Consider the following 23891-nt stretch of genomic DNA (forward strand, 5'->3'; position numbering starts at 1 on the left):
CGAAGCTACGAACATGAGTTTGACCAAACTGCGGGAGGCAGTGGAAGACAGGAGTGCCTGGCGTGCTATGGTCCATGGGGTCACGAAGAGTCGGACACGACTAAACGACTAAACAACAACAACAACAACAACAACAACAAGGAATAATGGAGTTCCCCTGTGCCCCTGCTCTTCACCTCTCATCTTGGACCTTCTGGTGACGGGGGGGGGGTTTGCTGGGATGAGGGATGAGATGGGGTGGGGGGCTTCAATGAGAAAAAGGTCTGCCTCCTCCGTTCTACTACACATGAGGATTCCTTGGTGGCAGGGGTATCTTTGGGAAGGGGGAGGGGAGGGGGACAGTATAATATATGTATGAAAAGTTGAGTTAAGGATTGGAAAATTATGATAAAGGATATTGCTAAAGAAGGTTATAAATTAAAAATAAGAAAGGGGGGCATAGCTGCCAAGTTCTCCCTTTTTTAAAGGGAAATTCCCTTATGCTGAATAGGCTTCCTTGCGAGAAAAGGGAAAACTTGGCAGCTATGAAGGGGGGGGGAGGGAAAGTCTATAAGATAATGATTTGAAAAATTGATGTTTTAAAGTTAGTTAGTTTGTTTGTTTTTATTTTTTCTTTTATTCTATGTATGTGTTTGTTGGTGTATTTGTTATATTGTATGTTTCAAAAATCCAATAAAAATTAGTATATATATATATATATATATATATATATATATATATATATATTAAAGGCCCGTTCTCATGTTGCAGCCCTCCAGACTTCTCATGGAGGGGGCACACAAATAAGGGCCTTAGATGATATTGCAGGGTCTGGGTCAGTTCTTATGAGGAGAAGCAATCCTTGAGTTATTGCAGCCCTGAGCTGTTTAGAGCTTAATAGATCAAAGACAGCACTTTGAATTGGGCCCAGAAACTAATTGGCAGCCAGTGCAGTGAGGCCAGGATTGGTGTAAGATGCTCAAACCGTTTCACCCTGGTGAGCAACCTGGCCACCCAATTATGCACCAACCGAAGTTTCTGGACAATCTTCTGAGGCAGCCCCACATATAATACGTTGCAGTCATCTAGCCTTGAGGTTACCAGAGCAGAGACAACAGATGTTAGGCCCTCCTTGTCCAGATAGGGGCGTCACTGGACCACCAGCCAAAGCTGATGGAAGGCAATCTGCGGTACGCAGGCTACCTGAGCCTCAAGCGGCAACAACGAATCCAAGAGCTATAAGTTTAATTTACACAAAATATTATTTTTAATTGCATTGTCTATAAGTTGTTGTAAAAGAAAGCTTTAGGCATAGAGCCATTACTTTTCCATAACGGCCTCGGTCCAGTATACCTGAAGGAGCGTCTCCACCCCCATCGTTCTGCCCGGACACTGAGGTCCAGCGCCGAGGGCCTTCTGGCGGTTCCCTCGTTGCGAGATGCCAAGTTGCAGGGAACCAGGCAGAGGGCCTTCTCGGTAGTGGCACCCGCCCTGTGGAACGCCCTCCCACCAGAGGTCAAAGAGAATAACAATTACCAGACCTTTAGAAGGCATCTCAAGGCAGCCCTGTTTAGGGAAGCTTTTAATGCTTGATGGATTTCTGTATTTTAATATTTTGTTGGAAGCCGCTCAGAGTGGCTGGGGGAACCCGGCCAGGTAGGCGGGGTATAAATAATAAATTATTATTATTATTATTATTATTATTATTATCATCATCATCATCATCATCATCATCATCATAGGGTATATTAAGTCAGCTCGGGACTCCTCTCTTGACGTCGTCACGAGTTAAACCTTAAAACAGTGGGAAGAGATGTAATCTGAGTGCCTCGCCAGTGTTTATAAATGTAAATGAGGTTGCTTGCAACACAGAGCTGTACATAGTTGTACACAGTCTGGAGAAAAGAGACAGTTCAGTTGTACCTTAGATCCCTAACTCCTTGATACTCGGACATTTTGGCTCCTGAACTCTGCAAACCCAGAAGTGAGCGTTCCAGTTTGAGAATGTTCTTTGGAACCTGAACGTCCAATGTGGTTTCTGCGGCTTCTGATTTGTTGCAGGAGCTTCCTGCAGCCAATCAGAAGCTGAGCTTTGGTTTCCGAACGTTTTGGAAGTCAAACGGACTTCCGGAACGGATTCCGTTCGACTTCCGAGGTACCGCTGTATGCGATTTTCAGCAGAGAAGCTACATTTCAGTAAATATGTTTAGAACCTCACCCTGGTATCAGTTTGTAAAACTGAAACCAATTGCTTTCCTCTTCTTCCTTTCTTTTGTGTGTGTGCAATGTATCAAATTATCCCTAGCCAAAATTGGGGCTCCCTGGGAAGAAAACATAGTCTTGCAAGAGGAGAATAGATGGGTGTAGGAAGGATTAAGCCCAGAAGTGCCAGCTTGGCCTCCACAACCATGGATTCCCAAGGCCATGGATGCCATGCAGCATGCATGGCCCTGGCACCAAAACTTGTCCCTTCATGGGGAATTTTGTGGGTGTTCAGATGCCCAGGGCCCCAGGGAGTTGGCACCTGTTATTAAACCTCTTCTCTTCCCACCACCATTCTCCCTTTTCCTGTCTTCTTCTGCCTCCGCCGTCTCCATCATTAACTCAGCAGCTGTGGGATTCAGACTGTGATTTGCTGAGTTAACATGCAGCTTGTCCCTGATGACAATCAGCAGATGTGCCGCTAAATGGAACAGTCTGTTGTGAAAGGGGAAATTCCAACACGCGTGTTGGGATCTGTTCTCAGATAAACATTCTCCTGTCACTGTTGAAGCTTTGTGATGTGACAGAACACACACACACACACACACACACACACACGAGCCATGACAGGTGAAACAAGGAAATGGAACTTTCTGAAAACATTACAGGGAGCAGATAATAATGTCATAGTATTTATAGCTGCAAATGGAAAGCATTCTGAGAGTTTATAGGGGTGAGAGGGCTCTTTGGCTCTGTAGGGAAGCTGAAATGTTCTTTTTCATTCGAACATCTCGCACAAACAACCACAGGTCTTTGCAAAGCATCATTTTTTTGGGGGGGGGAACCATCCCAATTGTGTCCATCATATCAAAGTGTTTAGATACGTGCCATGTAGGATAGGACTGACTGCAAGTTCATGGGAGTCCAGGAGTATCAAGCTGTAAAAAGTGCCCCCCTGCCCCCACTGCAACCGATTAAAAAAGTGGCCATTTGTAACCCACTTTGGCCTATTCTCTCCCTCCCTCTGTGCTCCCAGCACCATTTTTATAGCATTTTCTTGCCTATGCAAACCTCCCCCCATGCTAAAAGACCAACAGCAGCTGCAATTGGAAATGCAGGAAAACATGAATTGAAAATTTTGCAAGGATATTGACATTCAGAAAATTGAGAATCCCCTCCCTTTCCCCTCCAAAGAGATTACATGATTTAATTCCTCAGACCCTAGATTATGCATTTGTGGTAGTTATCTTTAAGCTCTATTTCACGATTTTAAAACATAATCATACCCGGCGATTGGAAAGATAGGGGTTTTATTGAATGTCTTGAGCAGATAATACTTTGGGTGAATGTTCATTTCTTCTCAAAGATGAAAGGCAATGTGGATGGCTTTGCTCCTGTTGCAGAAATATAGCCCATTGCAAGAAAACAAGGATTTTGTAACCAGTCCTCTGTACTATTTCCCAAAAGAAAATGTAACACAATAATAAAATGCTAGGGTGTGGGTGGGAGTGAGGGGAATAAGCTTTTCTTTTTTTAAAAAAAAAGCGACTCTTATTACATTCTGGATCTATCATCCAACAGTGTTTTGGAATGACATTTGTTGATAAAAAATAAAAAAAGCACACCCACACAAGTTGAGATTTAGGAAGAAATGTACTGCAAATGGAAAAATGTCTTTGGTGCCAGAAAGCTTTCATTTCCCAATCCGTAGCTCAGCCTTATTGATGGCGTGTGTGTTGACGCACAGCAAAATCACATTTGTCAGAGACTGTTTATGTTGAAGCACACAAGTGCTGGAGCTGGCAGCCAAAACATGAGGATCCCTCACCCTGTTCCCTGCTTCCCTCCCTGTCTTACCAAAATATTTCAGGTGTGAGTTTTCCATTTTGGACTTAGGGTTCCAGATAACTCTATAACAGCTGGTGTAAATTATAGAAGGCAGAATGTGGGTTGAAAAGCTGCAGTCCTAAGCGTGATGACTGCCACTGGGAACTACTGAACTCAGCTCTCTCACTACATAGGAAGCTGCCTTACCAAGTCAGTCCCGTTAGTCCACCCACCTGAGTATTGTCTACACTGACTGGCAGTGGCTTTCCAGGGTCCCAGGCAGCAGTCATTCCCAGCCCCACCTGGAGATTCTGGGGATTGAGCTTACGACCTTCAGCATGCAAGTCAGATGTTCTATCACTGAGCTATGGCCCTTCCCTGTTGTAATGTTGAGGTGTGATAGTGCTTAGCTGACTGTATGCTTGTGAAACATGGAATAATAATAATAATAATAATAATAATAATAATAATAATATATTTATACCCCGCCCATCTGGCCAGGTTCCCCCAGCCACTCTGGGCAGCTTCCAACAAAATATTAAAATACAGAAATCCATCAAACATTAAAAGCTTCCCTAAACACCATCTCCTCGAAAGATTCCATCAACGGTGTCTCTGAAAATTATTACACATCACTTGGGAAGACAGGCAAACTAATGTCAGTGTACTGGGAGAAGCAAAGATCACCAGTGTCGAAGCAATGACTCTTCAACATCAACTTCGTTGGACATGTTGTGCGGATGCCTGATTACCGTCTTCCAAAGCAACTATTCTATTCCCAACTTAAAAATGGAACGCGTCATGCTGGTGGTCAACAAATGAGGTTTAAAGACTCTCTCAAGGCAAATCTTTTAAAAAATGTAGTATAAACACCGACAACTGGGAAACACTGGCCTGCAAGTGCCCCAACTGGAGAACAGCCTTTACCAAAGTGTCATGGACGTTAAAGATGCTCAAACTCAAGATGAAAGGGAGAAACATGCTAAGAGGAAGGCACGTTTGGCAAACCCTCACTGTGACCAACTCCCCCCCCCCCGGAAACCTATGTCCAGGGCCGGCTCTAGGTAAGGCCCCGGTGGCGCGGCGTGCCAGGGCGCCGGGCCGGGAGGTGGGGCGCTGCGCGACAAAGCCGTGCGGAAGCCGGGCAGGACACTGCGAGGGCGGGGGCGCCGGAGCGATCTCCGTGCCTCAGCGCCAGGGCGCCCGACCTGCTGCAGACTGCCCTGCCTATGTCCCCACTGTGGAAGGACATGTGGATCCAGAATTGGCTTCCACAGTCAAATACTGTGAAAACCGAGTTTATGGAAGACAATCTTACTTGGCTATGAGTGATCGCCAAAGAGAGAGAGAGAGTACTTAGCATCATCTCTATCAGGCAAATTGTCATACTAGCTTCCTTGGACTGGATGACACCAAGGTTCCTTCCCAAGACTATGGTTCCATGGCTAGAAGCACACTCCTGCAGATTCTGTCTCTGTGCATTTCACTCCTAACTCTGGCAGCATAAACAGAAGAATATGAAACCAGGTCAATATTTGTGAAATTAGAGCAGGCTTTTTGGGTTTGTGTGGCCTCCACACAAGCCAATGAAGCCTTGATGTGCATCTGCCTTCCCAGAGTGCTCTTCTTCTCGGCCTCTATTTATGCCTTGTCCAATCCAGCAACTGATTTCTTATATGTAATTAGTTTCTATGTCAGTCAACCATGCCTCTAGAAGTCCCCAGAGGGTCTTCAACGTGGCTCCAGGTACAATGAAAGGGCCTCAGTGACAGTTCTAGGGTAAACAGATGGTTGGAGCTCGCAAATAAAACCTCAAAGGGATAGGGTATGAGAGAGACCAACTCTGAGCTGTTAGTGTCATATATCAAGCATACCATGAGCACGCCCAATAATTTCTTCTGGTTCCTGGAAACGAACTCTTCTCCCTACTTTTTGCTTCTGACTGAGAGCTTTGTTCACGGATGATCTTTTCCTCAATATGGAAGGAGGGCTTTTGGTGTAGTGAGTCTAAAAAGAAAAAACAATATCTACATCACACAGACGACGACCAGAGCTGCATTGAATTATTGAACCCATCTTTTTACTGGGGCAAAATGTCTGTTTTTGAGAGGGCAGCACTCCTCAACTTACCATTTATGGGAAAGGTTTTGTGATTATTTAGGTATGCTGCTTCAACACCAATCCACCCTCTTACAATCACAGAATTGCAGAGTTGGAAGGGACCTTGAGGATCATCTAGTCCAGGCATGGCCAAAGTTGGCCCTCCAGCTGTTTTGGGACTACAATTCCCATCATCCCTGACCACTGGTCCTGTTAGCTAGGGATGATGGGAATTGTAGTCCCAAAACAGCTGGAGGGCCAACTTTGGCCATGCCTGATCTAGTCCAGCTGAATATGCAGCTGTCCCATACAGGGATTCTCTCTCTCTCTCTCTTTCTGAATGGTTGCCCTCATTCCTTTGCCCTCGTTTTTCTCTAGGAATTAAAAACAGTCCATAGCTGCCATACTTCTAGATTTCAAAGGCGGAATTGACGTCCGGGGGAATTTCCGAAAGGTGGTGCCTTGTCCTGGATCTTAGACAAGTCAAATCATGGTGGTTTTTTTTTTTTGCATTTTCGTAAAATCCCAACAACTTTCGGGGTGCCCTGGTTTTTACTTTTTGAAATAAAGCAACCCTAAAATAGCCAGAAAACAACCTAGCTAGGAAGGGATTGTATATCTCTCCCATGCCAATATCGTTAAGGCCACATTTTTATCTGTTTTACAAATTAGATCCATTATTACAGTAATAAAGCAGGATTTGAACATTAGGGCTTCCTACAGATATTTCAGTAAAACTATTGATGGAATTTTAGTTGGGAAGAGACATGATATACTGTTGCAGAGGATTTGCTTTTAAAAGTCCTTGGTAAAACTCTGGGATCTGCCATCATTAAACGTACATCGTTCAGTCAAGATGGCTCTGCGATGATTGCTGAAATATAGTTTTTTTATTATTATTATTGTTCCTGCCACATCAATAGCACATGCAAGAGCTGATTCTTTTCTTTTCCTAGGGCTATTTGTCGACCCCGTTGCCTTTGTCTTCTTCCTAAGACCAGGACGAAAGCCCTATAAAAGCCTTTCAGATACGAAGCCTCTTTACTGCTGGGTGAGATGCAGAAGTCTAATGCTGCTTTCGATTACCATAAAACTGCCAAGTTATGAATGCCTCAGGCATAGCTACATGGACAAAGTTGTTACTGGGTCACTATAAGCTGCACAACAATGGAAGCTTTGTCTGTCATTTGGGAAGTTCTGTAAGGATGTCCATGACATCCTGGTTTTTATCGCGGGAGAACAGCGGCCATTTTGGTTGATGTGATCTCGTGTGATTTCGTAGCATGACCCCCCCCCCCAAAAGCAGGTTTTTTTGGGGGCGCGGCACAACGTGAAATCTTGCAAAATCGCAGCAACCAAAATGGCTGCCAAGGTCATGCAATTATAAAGGGGGGGGGGAGACGGCATCCAGAAAGATGGCACCCTGGATTTTGACTTCAAAGTGTTGGAGACTATGAGAAGGTTACTGAAATTTCACATTTCTTCCCTACACCGTGAGGTCCCGGGGTAAGTTACAACAATTTAAAACTAAAAATTAAAAACAATGCAAAACTAGTCCATGGTTTGTTACCATTACTAGCACTTTGGACTCAGTTACAGGTGGCTCTGTGGGTTAAACCACAGAGCCTATGGCTTGCTGATCAGAAGGTTGGTGGTTCGAATCCCCGTGATGGGGTGAGCTCCCGTTGCTGGGTCCCAGCTCTTGCCAACCTAGCAGTTCAAAAGCACGTCAAAGTGCAAGTAGATAAATAGGTACCACTCCAAGCGGGAAGGTAAATGGTGTTTCTGTGCGCTGCTCTGGTTCGCCAGAAGCGGCTTTGTCATGCTGGCCACACTGACCTGGAAGCTGTACGCCGGCTCCCTCGGCCAATAACATGAGATGAGTGCCACAGCCCCAGAGTCGGTCACGACTGGACCTAACGGTCAGGTGTCCCTTTACCTTTACCTTAGTCAAAAAACAGTGTTTTGGATGCGTTATAAACATGCAACACCAGATGGTGGTGGAGAGTAAAAAAACCCCTATGCAATTTTACATAGTGTTTTTTTGTTATAATGATTTGATTTCTGACTCATAGAGTGTTTGTTTTTTGCTGTGTGTAGATCCACCCCCACATTAAAAAAACAGTTTATGTAACTTGAAAGTACAAATAAGAGGTTCTCCAAATCCCTAACTCTAGAGCCCCACATCACGGCAACTGAGCCAATCTCAGCCAATTCCTGCCCATGGGCATAGTGATAGCAGCACAGGTCCATCTCTTGTCACCAGAGACTGCTCAGTGCTTCTGTGGGCTGTGAACACACTGGTAGCAACAGCTTGGAGAAGTATTCCAAGAATCCACCTTACCTTTCCTTCACAGTGCATTGGAGAATCTGCAGGAATGCCTTCATGCTGCAAAAAATGGACATCTGCGGAACTTCTGAAAGTCTTGGGAACTTTGCTGGCTCATGGCTTCTGCAAGGATCACATAACTCAGTTAGCACAGGTTGACCAAGTCACTAGGATCATAGAATCATAGAGTTGGAAGAGACCACAAGGGCCATCCAGTCCAACCCCCTGCCAAGCAGGAAACACCATCAAAGCATTCCTGACACTAGCAGCAGGCTCTTCTGCATAAGACCCACCGAAATGAATGGGAGCTGCACAGATGTTGAGCATCTGTAGAATGAGATGCTTTGGGTGGGTTGTGCACACAAGGTGTCCAGGGGAAGCCCTGTAGCTCAGTGGCAGAGCATGTGCACTGCATCTGAATGGTCCCAGGTTCAATCTCCAGAATCTCAAATATGTCTGAGAAAGACTTCCATATGAAGTCCTGGGAAACCACTGCCAATCAGTATAGACAATACTGAGTGAGATAGACCGAGGCAGACTCTCTATCAGGCAGTTTCCTCGGTCCTTAGTCAGAACTGGCTTTATGTGGTCCTTGACAAGGTGGTCTCTGTTGGGCCCTCTCCTACATCAGCAGGATGATGCCACAGGGGCATTCTGGGAAATTAAAAATGGGAGCTTGCAGAATTAGACATTCAGCACTGCCAATATGCATGTCACAGGGCAGGCATAGCAGGCCCTGTTTTTGTTATATCCCACCTTCCTTAAAGGAGCTGAAGGTGTTCATGGTTCTTCCCCTCCCCTTGAGATCCTCACCACAACCTTCTCAGGTAGGGTTCTTCTGCATATAGACTCTATATGCCAACAATACCGAACTAGATAGACTAATGATCCTATGCTCATAAATCCTAGTCCAACCCTTTAACCACTGCAACCATGGGCTATCTAAAACTGTTGGGTACCAGGCCTGCCCAAAGTGTGATTACATGCGATTACAGAGTTGGCAGCAGTTACCTGGGCACTTATGTCCTCAAAAACATGCAGCTTCCTCACAGCCACTGCCCCATGGTCACGGAGATGCTCTCAAGCAGACCTGAAGGGGGAGTAAGCCATGACAATCAAAAACATTGATGATGGGTATGAAAACCATTAGAGCTCAGCTCCTGGCCCAAGACATTTTGCTGCCATTGGCCAAGACAATGACAGTTTCTCTACGACCACCGCATTCCATGTAGGAAAGTCGATCAGCCTGGCAGCTGACTCTTACTTTGATGTGGACAACAGAACAAAAGAAGACCAGCAGAGGCTGCTGGACCAAAGGATCATCTAGTCTAAGAAAGTGCTGGGTGAGGCTTTCTTCATATTTCATGTTTAGAGAGGCACGGAAAAGACTATGAAGAGGGTACCAGTTTGATACGTAACATGGGGGAAATTTGTAGGGTAGGTGCCTGGTTTCGACATCATGTGGAATGGGGCTCCTGATCAGATGGTACTGTATCTGCATGTTGCTCTCTCCTGCAGAATGCACCGATCCGTTGGGTATATAAGGTCAAGATAATATTTTCGATACAAGCGGTATACTGTATATGTATGTTGACTGTTTAAATGAATAGTTCTGCAAACCACTTTGCAAGTTTTCGAGTGAGTGAGAGGTCTTCTCGATCACTGCCAAGTCTTCTAAAGAAGAATGTGAATCAACAGAAGTTCACAGTTCCTCTCTTGCCCTTTCCAAGGAAGGAAATGGGAAGTCTAACAGTAGACATTGTGTGTGTGTGTGTGTGTGTGTGTGTGTGTGTGTGTGTGTGTGTATGGATAGACAGACAGACAGATAGATAGATGATAGATAGATGATACATAGATACGGTAGATAGATAGATAGATAGATATAGACAGAGTATGCACATAGGAAAACAGCATAAACAATATGAACTCTTCTCCCCCCCCCTTTCCTTCTGCAGGAATAAATACTTGAGACAAGCAAAGTACTTTGTAAATGATGCATTTGTACGGGTTCATGCAGCCTGGTTCAATTATTCCAAAACCCAGCAATTTTCTCATATCATTGAATCTGGTTTTATTGCAAATAGGGTCATAGAAATAGTCATTCCCAGTGATAATGGACTTAGTTTATCTTAACTATTAACACTTCCAGAGGCTGTGTGCTCCGGCACAGATACAACATTTATGTATATATATGTGTGCGGTTGTGCATATATTAATAATGAAGTAACCTTATCTCGTACAATCTGAAAACAAAATTGTGTAATAGCAGGCAGCAAAGTGTGCTGGTGTAACTGGAAGCTGGTGTATCAGGCTCACCAAACGGGCTGATAATGAATTAATCAGGGAGGATGCTTCCACTGTTCCTCTAGCTTCCCACGCATCAACCGATCCTCCGTTCAGCGTTCCAGCTCTAATGTTCTGGACGCATTCGGTAAATAATAGGGTATAGCCTCCTTTCACAGCAAGAGCGAAGGATGGGGTTCCCCTTTGTCAGGTGCAATTATCCAGAGCCGTGTAAAACAACCACAAACATCATGTCCCGTTGCAACCTGATTAAGAACATAAGAAGGCCCTGCTGGGTCAGGCCAATGGCCCATTTGGTGCAGCATCCTGTTCTCACAGTGGCTGAACAATTGCCTGTGGGAAACCAGCAAGCAGGATTTGAACGCAAGAGCACTCTCTCCTCCTGTGGTTTCCAGCAAATGGTATTCAGAAGCATTGCTGCCTCCCACTGGCAGAGGGCCTTCTCAGTAGTGGCGCCCATCGGATGTCAAGGAAACAAAAAACTATCTGACTTTTAGAAGACATCTGAAGGCAGCCCTGTTTGGGGAAGTTTTTAATGTTTGATGTTTTATCATGTTTCTAGTATTCTGATGGGAGCCCTCTTCTCAATGAATTTGCCTAATCCTTTTTTAAGGCCACCCAGGTTAGTAGCCATTACTGTCTCCTGTGGCAGGAAGTTCCATAGTTTAACTCTGTGTTGTGTGAAGAAGCACTTCCTTTTATCTGTCCACGAGTTCTAGTGTTATGAGAGAAGGAGAAAAAACTTTTCTCTGTCCACTTTTCCCATGCCACATATAATTTTATAGATTTCTACAATGTCACCTCTTATATGCCTTTTCTCTGAACTTAAAAATCCCAAATGTTGCAACCTTCCTTCATAGGGGAGTTACTACATCTCCTTGATCATTTCGGTTGCCATAATAATAATAATAATAATAATAATAATAATAATAATAATATATTTATATGCTGCTGCTGATCTGACTGGGTAGCCCCAGCCACTCTGGGTGACTTCCAATAAATTATGGAACCATATTTAAGCATCAAACATTTAAAATGTTCCTATACAGGGCTGCCTTTGGATGTCTGATCTACTTGACATCTGATGGGAGGGCGTTCCACAGGGCAGGCGCCAATACCGAGAAGGCCCTCTGCCTGGTTCCCTGCAACCTCACTTCTTGTAGTGAGGGAACCACCAGGCCATCAGAGCTGGACCTCAGTGCCTGGGCTGAACAATGGGGGGTAAAGATGCAGGGCCGTCTTAAGCATATCTGGCACCCTGGCGCCGTGGTGCGAAGATCCCTCTGGTGCCCCACCCCACCCCGTTTCCCAACATGGCTGTCTGGCGGGCACAGCACAAAGTGCGGCTGCTGCAGGCGCAGCAGCGTGGCACCCCCCCCCCCCGGCGCCCTGGCGCCCTGGCACATTGCGCCACCCAGCCTTGCCTTAGGGCTGGCCCTGTAAAGATGCTTCTCCAAGTATATAGGGCTGAGGCCATTTAGGGCTTTAAAGGTCAGCACCAACACTTTGAATTGTGCTCGGAAACATACTGGCAGCCAATGTAGATATTGTCCAACTCATTAATACCCTATTTGAAGTGAGCTGGACAGAACTGTACACAATATTAGCGGGCTGCTACAAAGTTAGTGGTTTGGGCTGTGTGGGAACATCTCTCCAAAGGCAGATATGCAATTAGTTCAGGCATCCCCAAACTGTGGCCCTCCAGATGTTTGGCCTACAACTCCCACGATCCCTATCTAACAGGACCAGTGGTCGGGGAAGATGGGAATTGTAGTCCAAAACATCTGGAGGGCCGAAGTTTGGGGATGCCTGAATTAGTTGAACACCTATGGAAGCTGATACAGAAGGGAGGTCCCCCCCCCCCCCCGGCCACTGCTGATGCTGCTTTTCATGCAAGGCGATACGGTATATTCTTAAGGCTATGTGAGTGATCTATTCAACTGTACCACATTTCCTTCACAATATGGGATCCTTCTTAAAAAGCACTGGGGGAAAATGGGGTTGCATCCAATGCCGTGAAATTGTTGTGAGATCTGACAATGAAGGGTTGTATACAAATTTAATAAATAATAATAATAAATTAATTTTAGTGCTAAGTGAAAGTCACTAAGTGGGACATTTGTTGCACCGACAGGATGTTGTTGCAGACGGGAATTTACAAGTATGGTACTGGCAGTTGTGTAACAGTTGCACAAGAATGAACCGTTGAGAAACCAGCATCTGCTTAACAGCTGTTTGTTATTGGAGGGAGAGGTTTTTTTTAAAAAAAAACAACAACCAGCAGGATGGCTGGCTTTCAAAGGACCCCCCCCCCCCAAAAAAAATGTGTTTTGTATTTAAAAGTAAAATACAAAACGGACCTCCTCCGCTAAAGCATTCCAAGAGACTTGAGACAACCAGCTTAAAGCTTCTGCTTTTCTCTCCATTGCAAGACTTTGTTTCAAGGACGAAGCTGAAAGATTGTATGGCGAAGGGCTGTACCTCTGCTTTGCTTGCAGAAGGTCCCTAATTCAATTCCCGACATCTCTGGGTAGAACTGAGAGATCCTCCGTGTGAAGCCCTGGAGAACTGCTGCCAGTCAGTGCAGCCAATATTGAGCTAGATGGACCAATGTTCAGCCTGAATATAAGGCAGTTTCTTATTTTACCAAAAAACAAAACGGAACACACACACACACAGAGAGAGAGAGGGGGGGCTGAGGTTTGTACCTGTTCCTTGCAGGGCAAGGTGTACTCTGAAGTCTCCGGCAGGTGCATCGAAACTTGGGAATCCTGGCTCCCAAACCTTCACGGGAGCCACTGCTGTTCTCCTTTCCCCTTCTGCAAACTCCTTTAAAGCTGTCAAAGATGTAATCAGACGAGGTGATCAAACCCAGTCCTCTCGAGACCTGGAAACAAGATCCAGAGAGGAGCCGTTCAGCTGCAGACTGGCCAGGGCTGAAAACACTAAAGTTTCCATTGAAATTTAAATGAAGGGACTTGAATTGCTCAGAAAGGGAGAAGGCGAAGCTTCTGCGAAGGCTGGCAGGCCAAAAGCACTGGGCCGCCTCTCAGACCAATGAGGGATCTATGCAGCTCATAACGGAATCCGAAAGCAGAACCAAACACTTTGCTGTTGAAGCAGACTTTGCCAACAGAGCGTTTAGCTGTGCAATTTTCCCAGATATTTTTTTACTCCTACGGCTGAGTAGTTTTATTGCTGGATCAAATTAAAAGAAGAGGAGGAGGAGGAGGAAGGGCATAAAGTCACAGAGAAATTGATTCTTCTTTTGCTTCATGATGTCTGCAAACACGAAAGCCACAGAAAGCTGCGGTGTGGGTTTTGCATGAAAAATGTTGCGTCCCTTTTACTTTCCGCAGGGAAAGGAGGACTTAGGATATGAGATCTTAAGGACCTAGAAGAGGCTGTACTTTCCTCAGCTGCATTGGCGTGAGCTAGATAGAGCCCTCTTTTTTGGCTTGGGCACAAATAATAGATGTCATTTGGTATTGCAAGGGGTTGAATCAGATGACTCTCGCGGTCCCTTCCAACTCTACAATTCTATGATGGGCAATAAAGAGTTCTGTTCAGGCATTGACAGGGCATGTGGAGGAATCAAGTGTGGACTGGGCATGGCATGTACAGCCCTGCCCTATCTCAGAGCTGGCCCAAGACTTTTTGCTGCCTGAGGCAAAGGACAAGATGGCTCCCCTTCCCATGTCCAGAAAGTGAATGGACTGAGGGCTGAGTCAAACTCTGGCAACAAGCTATCAGCATCCGTCAGCACCCTAAGAGCTGCTGGCTAGTTTATGTCACTCTCTTGCTTCTACCCTCCAACAGAGGGCAAGATCCAAGGAGGTGCTGCAACCCCAGAGGTGGTTGTCTCCCTCTGCCCAATGGTTGCGCCGGACCTGCCCACCCCAATATCCCTGTTCCCACCACAGTGATTTCCCCCCCCCCCACTTGGATGGCTTGAAAAGAGGGTTAAACAAGTTCAGGGAGGTAAAGACTGTGTTCTGCCTCCACAGTCGGATGCAGCAATGCTTCTGAACACCAGTTTCTGGAGACCCCAGGAGGGGAGAGTGCTGCTCTTTGACATGGCGTTTGAAAGCTTCCTCCGTTCCCAGGATGGAGGCTGAAATCAGCTTTCAGCCTGGGCGGATGTACACAGCAAAAGAGACTGTTTGCATTTGGCCAGGGGAATTTCAATTTGGCCAGGGAAATTAATTTCAGGTTCTGCATCTCGTTGTCAATGAGCAGCTGTTTCTTTGAGAAGGGGTGGATGTTGTTTCAGGAACTGTGGGCCTGCTACTTCTCTGCTCAGCCTGTACATTTTGGTGACGGAGAAGGCAGTTGCTCTGATCTGGTGGCACCATCAAAGTAGGTCTTTGGGACAGAAGCCCAGGGCCCTGCGCAGCCACAGGAGCAGGAAAAGCCCAGATGCAGCAGCTCTGGCTTACCAGGTTTTTAAGTATGTAAAGCAATATCATCTAAAAAAAGGGACTCCACCACAAGACCATTAAGCCCAGAGTCTCAAATTACAACTGGATGTGCGGAATATCTTTCCATCAGTAGGCTAGTTTTCACACACATTCACCTCTGCCCTCTAGCCTCCAACCTGGTGACAGCAGGCTGATTGGCGCTGTGGTCTAAACCATGGAGCCTCTTGAGTTTGCTGATCGGAAGGTCGGTGGTTCGAATCCCCACGACGGAGTGAGCTCCCATTGCTCTGTCCCAGCTCCTGCCAACCTAGCAGTTCGAAAGCACGCAGCACAAGTAGATAAATAGGTACCACTGTGGCGGGAAGGTAAACAGCATTTCCGTGCACTCTGGTTTCCATCACGGTGTTCCATTGTGCCAGAAGCGGTTTAGTCATGCTGGCCACATGGCCCAGAAAGCTGTCTGTGGACAAACACCAGCTCCCTTGGCCTGAAAGTGAGAGGAGCCCCACAACCCTGGACTTAACTGTCCAGGGGTCCTTTACCTTTTTCTTTTTTTTCTTTTTTACCTTGGCACAAGTAGCTGGACCACAACTATCTTGCCCTTGAAACATCTCCAGCTGGTCCTGTCTTGGACTGCCCAGGTGTGCGCAGGGCTGCAAGGATGGACCATGGAGGAGATTTTGACCTTGCAGAAAAATACTTCCCAAGGTTGCAACACTGCAACCTTCTCGCACAAGACGCTGCCTTCAACCCCCGCATCACTTGGTACTAGGCCAAGAACTTGAACTCTAACCCCTCTCTCCTTAAGACCAATATTCAACTTGGATTGAAAGAGGGTTTGTTGTTTTTTGCCACCAACATACTCAATCAACATAATATTCTGTTTTCAACTCTACTCAGGGAAGGGCTGCAGCCCAGCAGCAAGGGATCTGTGCTTCATACAGAAGGTCTCACTTTTAATCCCCAGCATCTCCAGGTAAGTCTGGGAGAGACAACTTTCCTGCAACTCTGGAGAGCCATTGCCAGTTAGCACACACAATATTGAGCTAGGTGGACCAATGATCTGACCCAGGATAAGGTTGCTTCCTGTGTTCCTAGATCCTAATGGAAAATTCAGAACAAATTTCATCGAAAGGAGAACCCCCTCAGTGCATATCTCTAGCATATTTTTTTTAACGTTCAGCACAGCAGAAACATAAGGAGAGGAAAATTAAAAAATTCCTTCAGTAGCACCTTAAAGACCAACTAAGTTTTTATTTTGGTATGAGCTTTCGTGTGCATGCACACTTCTTCAGATACCAGAAGTGTGCATGCACACGAAAGCTCATACCAAAATAAAAACTTAGTTGGTCTTTAAGGTGCTACTGAAGGAATTTTTTTATTTTACTTCGACCCAGACCAACACGGCTACCTACCTGTAACCATAAGGAGAGGAGTCAGATTATTGTGCATTTCTAGACTTACTTTCCGGAGCTTTCGTGGATGATGGTGCTGCTTGCCAGGAGCTCCATCTGCAAATGAGCTATATACAGAGTTTCTCCGCCTGTGTATATTGGTGCAGCATGTTTAACACTCCTGTCATTTGTCCGAAGATCAAGTGAGGGGAAATGTCAGTGCCAAGAAGCAGCAGCAGAAAAGCTACAGCTTGCAGAATAAATACAGGCTCCTCTTGGCCTATGAAAGCTTTCGTTTGTATCTCTGTCTCCACTTCCTCCTGTTGCTCTTGAAAACTGAAACTCTTAAAAACTTGAACTCGAAGCTCTTGCGCCTCAAAAGGTTTTCCTTTTATTTGTTTGCACAGTCGAAAAGGCAGCTCTTGGTCAGCTTTAAGGATGCTTTTTCTTCTGGGTCATAAATAAACTAAAAAGGCATCAAGCTGAACGCAAGGGTTGAACTGATATTCAGAAAAAAATTGTGGTTTCCCCCAAATTATTACAAAAACACGTATAAATTGAGGACACTTCCAGACTGGCTATGTACACAGTATAAATTTAATGCACGCACACACACACACACACACACACACACACACACACACGAATTCTGGAAACTGTAGCTTGTTAAGGGTGGTTGGAATTGTAGCTCTGTGAGGGTTAAACTACATTTCCCAGGATTCTTTGGAGTGGGGAATGTGCTTTACATGTATGGCGTGTTTGCAACCTAAATCATTGTTTTGCAGGTAGGAGTCAATCTCAAACTGACAAAGTCACATGGTGAAATTAAAAGGGCTTTTTGGCACTATTGCACAACAAGCCCATGTCAAAAAAAGGAGAGAGGAAAAGCATTTCTACGGTAAGGAAAATGATGGGGAAATGCACTACAGAGCATGGGATAGTGCCTTAAACAACATTGTAAACAACATTTATGCAGCAGCTAAAAAGCCAATGCAATTCTGGGCTGCATCAATAGGAGTATAGCATCTAGATCAAGGGAAGTAATAGTACCACTGTATTCTGCTCTGGTCAGACCTCACCTGGAGTACTGTGTCCAGTTCTGGGCACCAAGGTTCAAGAAGGATACTGACTAGCTGGAACGTGTCCAAAAGAGGGCAACCAAAATGCTCAAAGGCCTGGAAATGATGCCTTATGAGGAACGGCTTAGGGAGCTGGGTATGTTTAGCCTGGAGAAGAGAAGGTTAAGGGGCGATATGTTAGCCATGTTCAAATATATGAAAGGATGTCATATGGAGGAGGGAGAAAGATTGTTTTCTGCTGCTCCAGAGAAGCGGACACAGAGCAATGGATTCAAACTTCAAGAAAGAAGATTCCACCTAAACATTAGGAAGAACTTCCTGACAGTAAGAGCTGTTCGGCAGTGGAATTTGCTGCCAAGGAGTGTGGTGGAGTCTCCTTCTTTGGAGGTTTTTAAGCAGAGGCTTGACAGCCATCTGTCAGGAATGCTTTGATGGTGTTTCCTGCTTGGCAGGGGGTTGGACTGGATTACCCTTGTGGTCTCTTCCAACTCTATGATTCTATGAAACCCCCACCCCCCAAACAAATCAGAATAGATACTTAATAAACAGCTGGTGTTTTGTAAATTCGCTGCAAGCAAATCAGGATGAGTGCTTGATAAATAAGCAGTCTGGAAGCGACTTTGCTCCCCAGCCCCCAAAAGCCAGGGGCGAATACTATGTACAGTTTCTGGAAGAACCAGAGCTATTGTCTCAGCTTCTGCAGTGCTCTGGCACGTTTATGAACATTCCAGCTGCTCAGCTTTTTCGTTTAAGAAGTCTACAGATGAGGCTTAGGAATAAATGAAGATCAGGGCTAATTCCCTAAAAGGAAAACCACTGCTGGGCTCCTGGGGAAAACATCACCATGGTTTATCTAAAGTCAAGTACTTCTTTCTAAGCTGCAGTGAACTAGGCTAGAACGACAGAAGGATGAATGCTGCAACCAGAATGGCCCCGCAGAATGGGCACTCAGTGGTATATAATACAGTAAAGGTAAAGGTAAAGGGACCCCTGACCATTAGGTGCAGTCGTGACCGACTCTGGGGTTGCGCACTCATCTCGCATTATTGGCCGAGGGAGCCGGCGTATAGCTTCCAGGTCATGTGGCCAGCATGACAAAGCCGCTTCTGGCAAACCAGAGCAGCACATGGAAACGCCGTTTACCTTCCCGCTGTAGCGGTTCCTATTTATCTACTTGCATTTTGACGTGCTTTCGAACTGCTAGGTTGGCAGGAGCTGGGACCAAGCAACGGGAGCTCACCCCGTCACAGGGATTCGAACCGCCGACCTTCTGATCAGCAAGCCCTAGGCTTAGTGGTTTAACCACAGCACCACGTGGTATATAATACAGTAGTATTTCTTAAAATAAATTAGAAATATCTCATCATTTTTTTTCCAGGTTAGACAAAACCAGCAACCTCTCCATTGGCACTGAACTGGACAAGCAAATTGGCAAGGCAGCTACAGCAATGACTTCTCCAAAAGGATGTGGGAGAATGTGATGCTCACATCTAATACCAAGATGAAGGTCCACCAGGCTTGCGTGTTGATCACACTGCCGAGTGGTGGGCAACTTGCCGCCAGGAGCAATGCCTCAACGCCTTCCACATGCACTGCATCAGGAAGATTTTGGGCATCACATGGCAAGACAGTGTTTCAAACAAAGATGTGCTCTCCCAAGCCCACATTCCCAGCATGTTCACACTCCTGTCTCAGCAACGTTTAGGCTGGCTTGGTCATGTCCACAGAATGGAAGATGACAGGATCCCCAAAGGATGTGCTCAATGGCTTTGTAGCATGTTGGACGCCTTCCGACCTGAGGGGCTCATCTTCCAGCGTCATAACTTTTATATGCTTGTTGTCTTTGTCCATGGAGTTTTCTTGGCAGGGATACTGGAGTGGCTTGCCAGTTCCTTCTCCAGGTGGATCACGTTTAGTCAAAACTCTCCACTATGACCTGTCCATCTTGGGTGGCCCTGCATGGCATAGCTCATAGCTTCCCTGAGTTATACAAGCCCCTTCGCCACGACAAGGCATTGATCCATGAAAGGGGCATAAATTTGCTGGTTCCAGCCTATTTTTTGTTGGTGGGCAAGTGAGATGGCAACACTGGTCCTGAACATAACAGGCGCCCTCTGCTGGTTCAGGCCAATGGTCCATCTGGTCCACCATTCTGTTCTCGCAGTGGCCAACCAGATCATGCATACGGGAAACCCACAAGCATGTTTAGGAAGCCTCCCACCCACACTTGAACTTCCTGTCAGGCGCCTCTGCACATCACAGTTCCTCCATCTCATGCGCACGTTTTGCAAATTGATGTTCCGGTGCTTATTTGGAAGACAATCCCATCCAATCAACCTTTTGACAGCTGAAGTAGGTACTGATGGGTAATCAGGAGTCTCCAGCTCGCTTGGCATCTTCCCAGGGCAGTGGGCACCTGCTGATTTCGTCAGAAGTACACCAGTCCTGGTGGCAATTTGCCCATGTTTTTTTCTCAGTTAATAAACACGAAACAGCAGGGGGCCAGGGGGCTGCGAGCAGAGATAGTGGCGTGCTTAACGTAGGGGGTCCGTTCCTATTGTTCATTGGGCGAAATGGAAGCTCAAATTCTATCAGACCCAGGCAGAAGAAACAGATTAAAAAAACAGATTTTTAAAAAGCAGATTCCGTGCAGGTCTTCTCTGTGTAGTGTAAATTGTACTGTGCTGCTGTTTGTTGATATGGAGCATATGATGAGTATTGTGGGAATCTGCCTGGTAGAGAGTAGCTATTTATGTGAACAGCAGGACGGGAAATTAGAAGGGCATATCGGAACCTCAAAAACAGAGTGTGTCCATTAGGATGAGCATTTGGCTTTTCTTTCCTTGGACATCTCTCCATTCCCTCACCTTATGCACGGAAAACAGTAAAAGTGTCTAAGAGTCCACACCAACACTGGACTGGTCCAGTTCAGTTCTCTCCATTTCTCTTTTTTCCCCAAGCTCAAATTCAGTTTTCAACATTTACACAGCAAAATCTTCATGAAAATGCACCAGCATTTTAATGTGAATTTCTCCTAATAAACACACCTTTGCATGCAGTTTCAAATAATGAACACAGTTATTTGTTTTGCACGTTATTTTCACTAACATATTCATTTCTAGGCACACTTTCTCTCGTGCATTTTTGTAAACATTGCTTGGCTGGAGAACCACATTACAAAATTTGGGTAGGTGCAAATTTTGACAAACAGAAGCGTTTCGTTTCACCTATTGTGGAAAGTGTGGATTTAATGGACTTCTCTTTTAAATGCAAACTGAATCCAGCTCATCATTTATCTCGACCACTTGCTCAACAGCATGCAGATGTGCTAACATTATGAACTGTAGAAGAACTTGGGGAGTGGGCAGACACAAATCTGAGCGTTCCTTAAGTTGGGGGCAGATATTCTTCCTCTCTCATAAAATGAGAACTTGATGACACCCAACGAAGCTGAACAATGGAATAATAGAATCATAGAATCATAGAGTTGGAAGAGACCACAAGGGCCATCCAGTCCAACCCCCTGCCAAGCAGGAAACACCATCAAAGCATTCTTGACATATGCCTGTCAAGCCTCTGCTTAAAGACCTCCAAATAAGGAGACTCCACCACACTTCTTGGCAGCAAATTCCACTGTCGAACAGCTCTTACTGCCAGGAAGTTCTTCCTAATGTTTAGGTGGGATCTTCTTTCTTGTAGTTTGAATCCATTGCTCCATGTCCGCTTCTCTGGAGCAGCAGAAAACAACCTTTCTCCCTCCTCTATATGGCATGGAAGATTAAGGATTGACAAAACGAAGCTAATCTTCATGTAACAAATTCATGATTGAGTCTGTTTGGTTATGTGGCGGCACTCACTTCTGAACATCGGAAATAGAGGAAGTGATTATTCCACTGCAGATTGTTTAACTGCAAATCATATCCAGGCACTTGTAGAAACACAATAATGATGTCTTGGCCTCCGTGTTCCCTGGTCTGGGCACCAGGGAGAACATTTGTTATTCCCCCTCCCCGGGTGGACATCCCCACTTTCCGTGCCACAGAGATTCAGGGCTCCCATAAACCTATGAGCTCTGTGGCATTTACTGGAAAATAAAATCCACTGGAAGATGGTTAATTTTTTATGGCAATTGCTTGGGCCTCTAAGGCTTCCGCCGTATATATTTTCCTGTCAGGGTTTAGGAGTTTAATGACCATCTTTGCTGGGGTGTTTGAGCCATGAGCGGTCCCCGGGGTCACTGCGCCTTGCTGGCTGTGACCATCACACATTGCAATGACTTATAAAAGTCCCTTTCCACCCAGCCTGTCCCTTTGATTGCTTTCCCTATCTAAGTAATTTCTGCGCCTGCCATGCACTACTAATGGGTAGGGGGGAGGTCCGTGACTGTGATGGGAGGCAGAGTTGTCCATTAGAGGCAACTTGTCTGTTAAGATCTGTCACTCAGGTGGAAAAGGGCAGGAGACCCCTGACTTCCAAAACACGCTTCATTTGCTTGGCTTCAAAACAGAGAAAGCAGGACCTAATGATCGCAGTGGCAGAAATACCCCCCTTTCTCTCACTCTCTCCGCTTCACCTCTTGGACAGAGAGATGCTGCTTGACTGACCGTGCAGAGAAGATGTCTTTGTGTATCCAACAGTGTTTGATTTCTGACTTTTGTTTTCAAAAGGATGGCTGTTGATGTGACCTTGTCAAAAGCGGTTTGCGAAGCCAAGGAAGACGCGAAGCCTCAACTCCCCTTACTGGGGGCTGATTGTAACTGCAACGATGTGACTTACCTGTTTTGGGTGGATATGATTTCGAAGCCGTGCGAGTCTAAATTTGGAAATGTCAGCAACGTGGCTAGGGATGGGGGAGGGGGAGAGGAATTTGATTCGGTTTATGTTTAAAGGCGCGTCTGCATAATTTGCACTTTGCAACACTGTGCACAATCTGAAACACAGCCATCCTTCAAAATGTGAATCTCGCAATGCTGTTCTTCAACAAACTAATGTGCACAACATTGCATATAATAGTGTGCATACAAATTTGTGTATGGTGAAAACTATACAAAACTGCATTATATTGGGGAAGTTAACTTTTCAAAATGCACGTATATTAGGCAATATTGCATGCCAATGTGTATATTAGGAGAGATCTGCACTAAAATGCTTGTGAATTTTTCATGAAGCCACTCTCATAGAATCATAGAGTAATTCGAAGGACCCACAAGGATCATCTAGTTCAATCTCCTGCAATGCAGGAATATTTCGCCCCAAGTGGGGCTTGAACTCATGACCCTCAGATTAAGAGCTCTATCATGCTCTACCAGCTGAGCAATCCACAGAGCTATCCCTAGCTCCCTCTATGAACTCGTCTAGGTTTGCAAGATAGGACTTGCCTTCTGTGAGATAAATTTGGTGAATCACCATATGAAGCCACTACAGGATTTCCATGTTAGACTAGAGTCACTGGAATTCTGCTACCCTAGGAAACTGCCTAGATCATTGGTTCTCCAGGCCTTGGTGCTCTGCAACCCTGGTGATGGAGAGGCAGGAAGGAGGGGAAATGAAAACCTTCCCCCTCTCTCTGTGCGGTTGGTGCTTCTACTTCAGCAGCTATCCCACTACCCAGCTATCCCACTACCCTCCACATGTTGAGGGCTGAATGTCTGCAGTTGCTCCACTGAGTGGGCCCTCCACTCAGCCCCCCATGGAGGATGGTGACAAGGCAGAGAGAGGCATTTTCAGTGGTGGCCCCTCATTCGTGGAAAGCTCTCCCCAAGAAGACTCACCTGGCACTAACACTAACATCTTTCCAGCCCTTGGCAAAGGCTTCCCCTTTCTCCCAGGCAATGTTCTGGCTAGTCTCGGAGGCAAATTTAGGGGCGTGTGACCAATTCAGTCACACTAGGCATGGAGCCTCAGGGGCACTGCCAGCGACACCACAACCTGCCCGCGGACTGTCTCGCCAGAGTAGTGCATGCTCTAGTTATCTCTCGCTTGGACTACTGCAATGCGCTCTATGTGGGGCTACCTTTGAAGGTGACCCGGAAACTACAATTAATCCAGAATGTGGCAGCTAGACTGGTGATTGGGAGCAGCCGCCGAGACCACATAACACTGGTCTTGAAAGACCTACATTGGCTCCCAGTACGTTTCCGAGCACAATTCAAAGTGTTGGTGCTGACCTTTAAAGCCCTAAACGGCCTCGGCCCAGTATACCTGAAGGAGCGTCTCCACCCCCATCGCTCTGCCCGGACACAGGTCCAGTACCGAG

The 23891-nt window shown here is 45.8% G+C and overlaps 1 protein-coding gene across 4 annotated transcripts in view; it reads right to left on the bottom strand.

Annotated features, from left to right (window-relative positions):
* C1H14orf180 (chromosome 1 C14orf180 homolog) overlaps window positions 1-16695 on the bottom strand; it is a 33736-nt gene extending 17041 nt beyond the window's left edge. Inside the window, exons 1-5 of one of the 4 annotated variants that reach the window (XR_009557132.1) lie at window positions 16627-16672; window positions 13450-13578; window positions 9449-9527; window positions 8453-8560; window positions 5883-6015 (exon numbers count right to left, since the gene is read on the bottom strand). Coding sequence is in view for 1 of the 4 variants with exons in the window: in XM_060271616.1 (XP_060127599.1) it covers window positions 2559-2570; window positions 5892-6015; window positions 8453-8470 (154 nt within the window). In the remaining 3 variants the exon portion in view is untranslated. Of the gene's footprint in view, window positions 1-2558; window positions 2571-5882; window positions 6016-8452; window positions 8561-9448; window positions 9528-13449; window positions 13864-16626 lie in introns of those variants that run through there. The other 3 variants (XR_009557130.1, XM_060271616.1, XR_009557131.1) reach the window with 3 other exon arrangements.
* Between the last annotated feature and the right edge of the window lie 7196 nt (window positions 16696-23891).

This window comes from Zootoca vivipara, chromosome 1 (genome assembly GCF_963506605.1).
Source record: "Zootoca vivipara chromosome 1, rZooViv1.1, whole genome shotgun sequence".
NCBI classification, from domain to species: domain Eukaryota; kingdom Metazoa; phylum Chordata; class Lepidosauria; order Squamata; family Lacertidae; genus Zootoca; species Zootoca vivipara.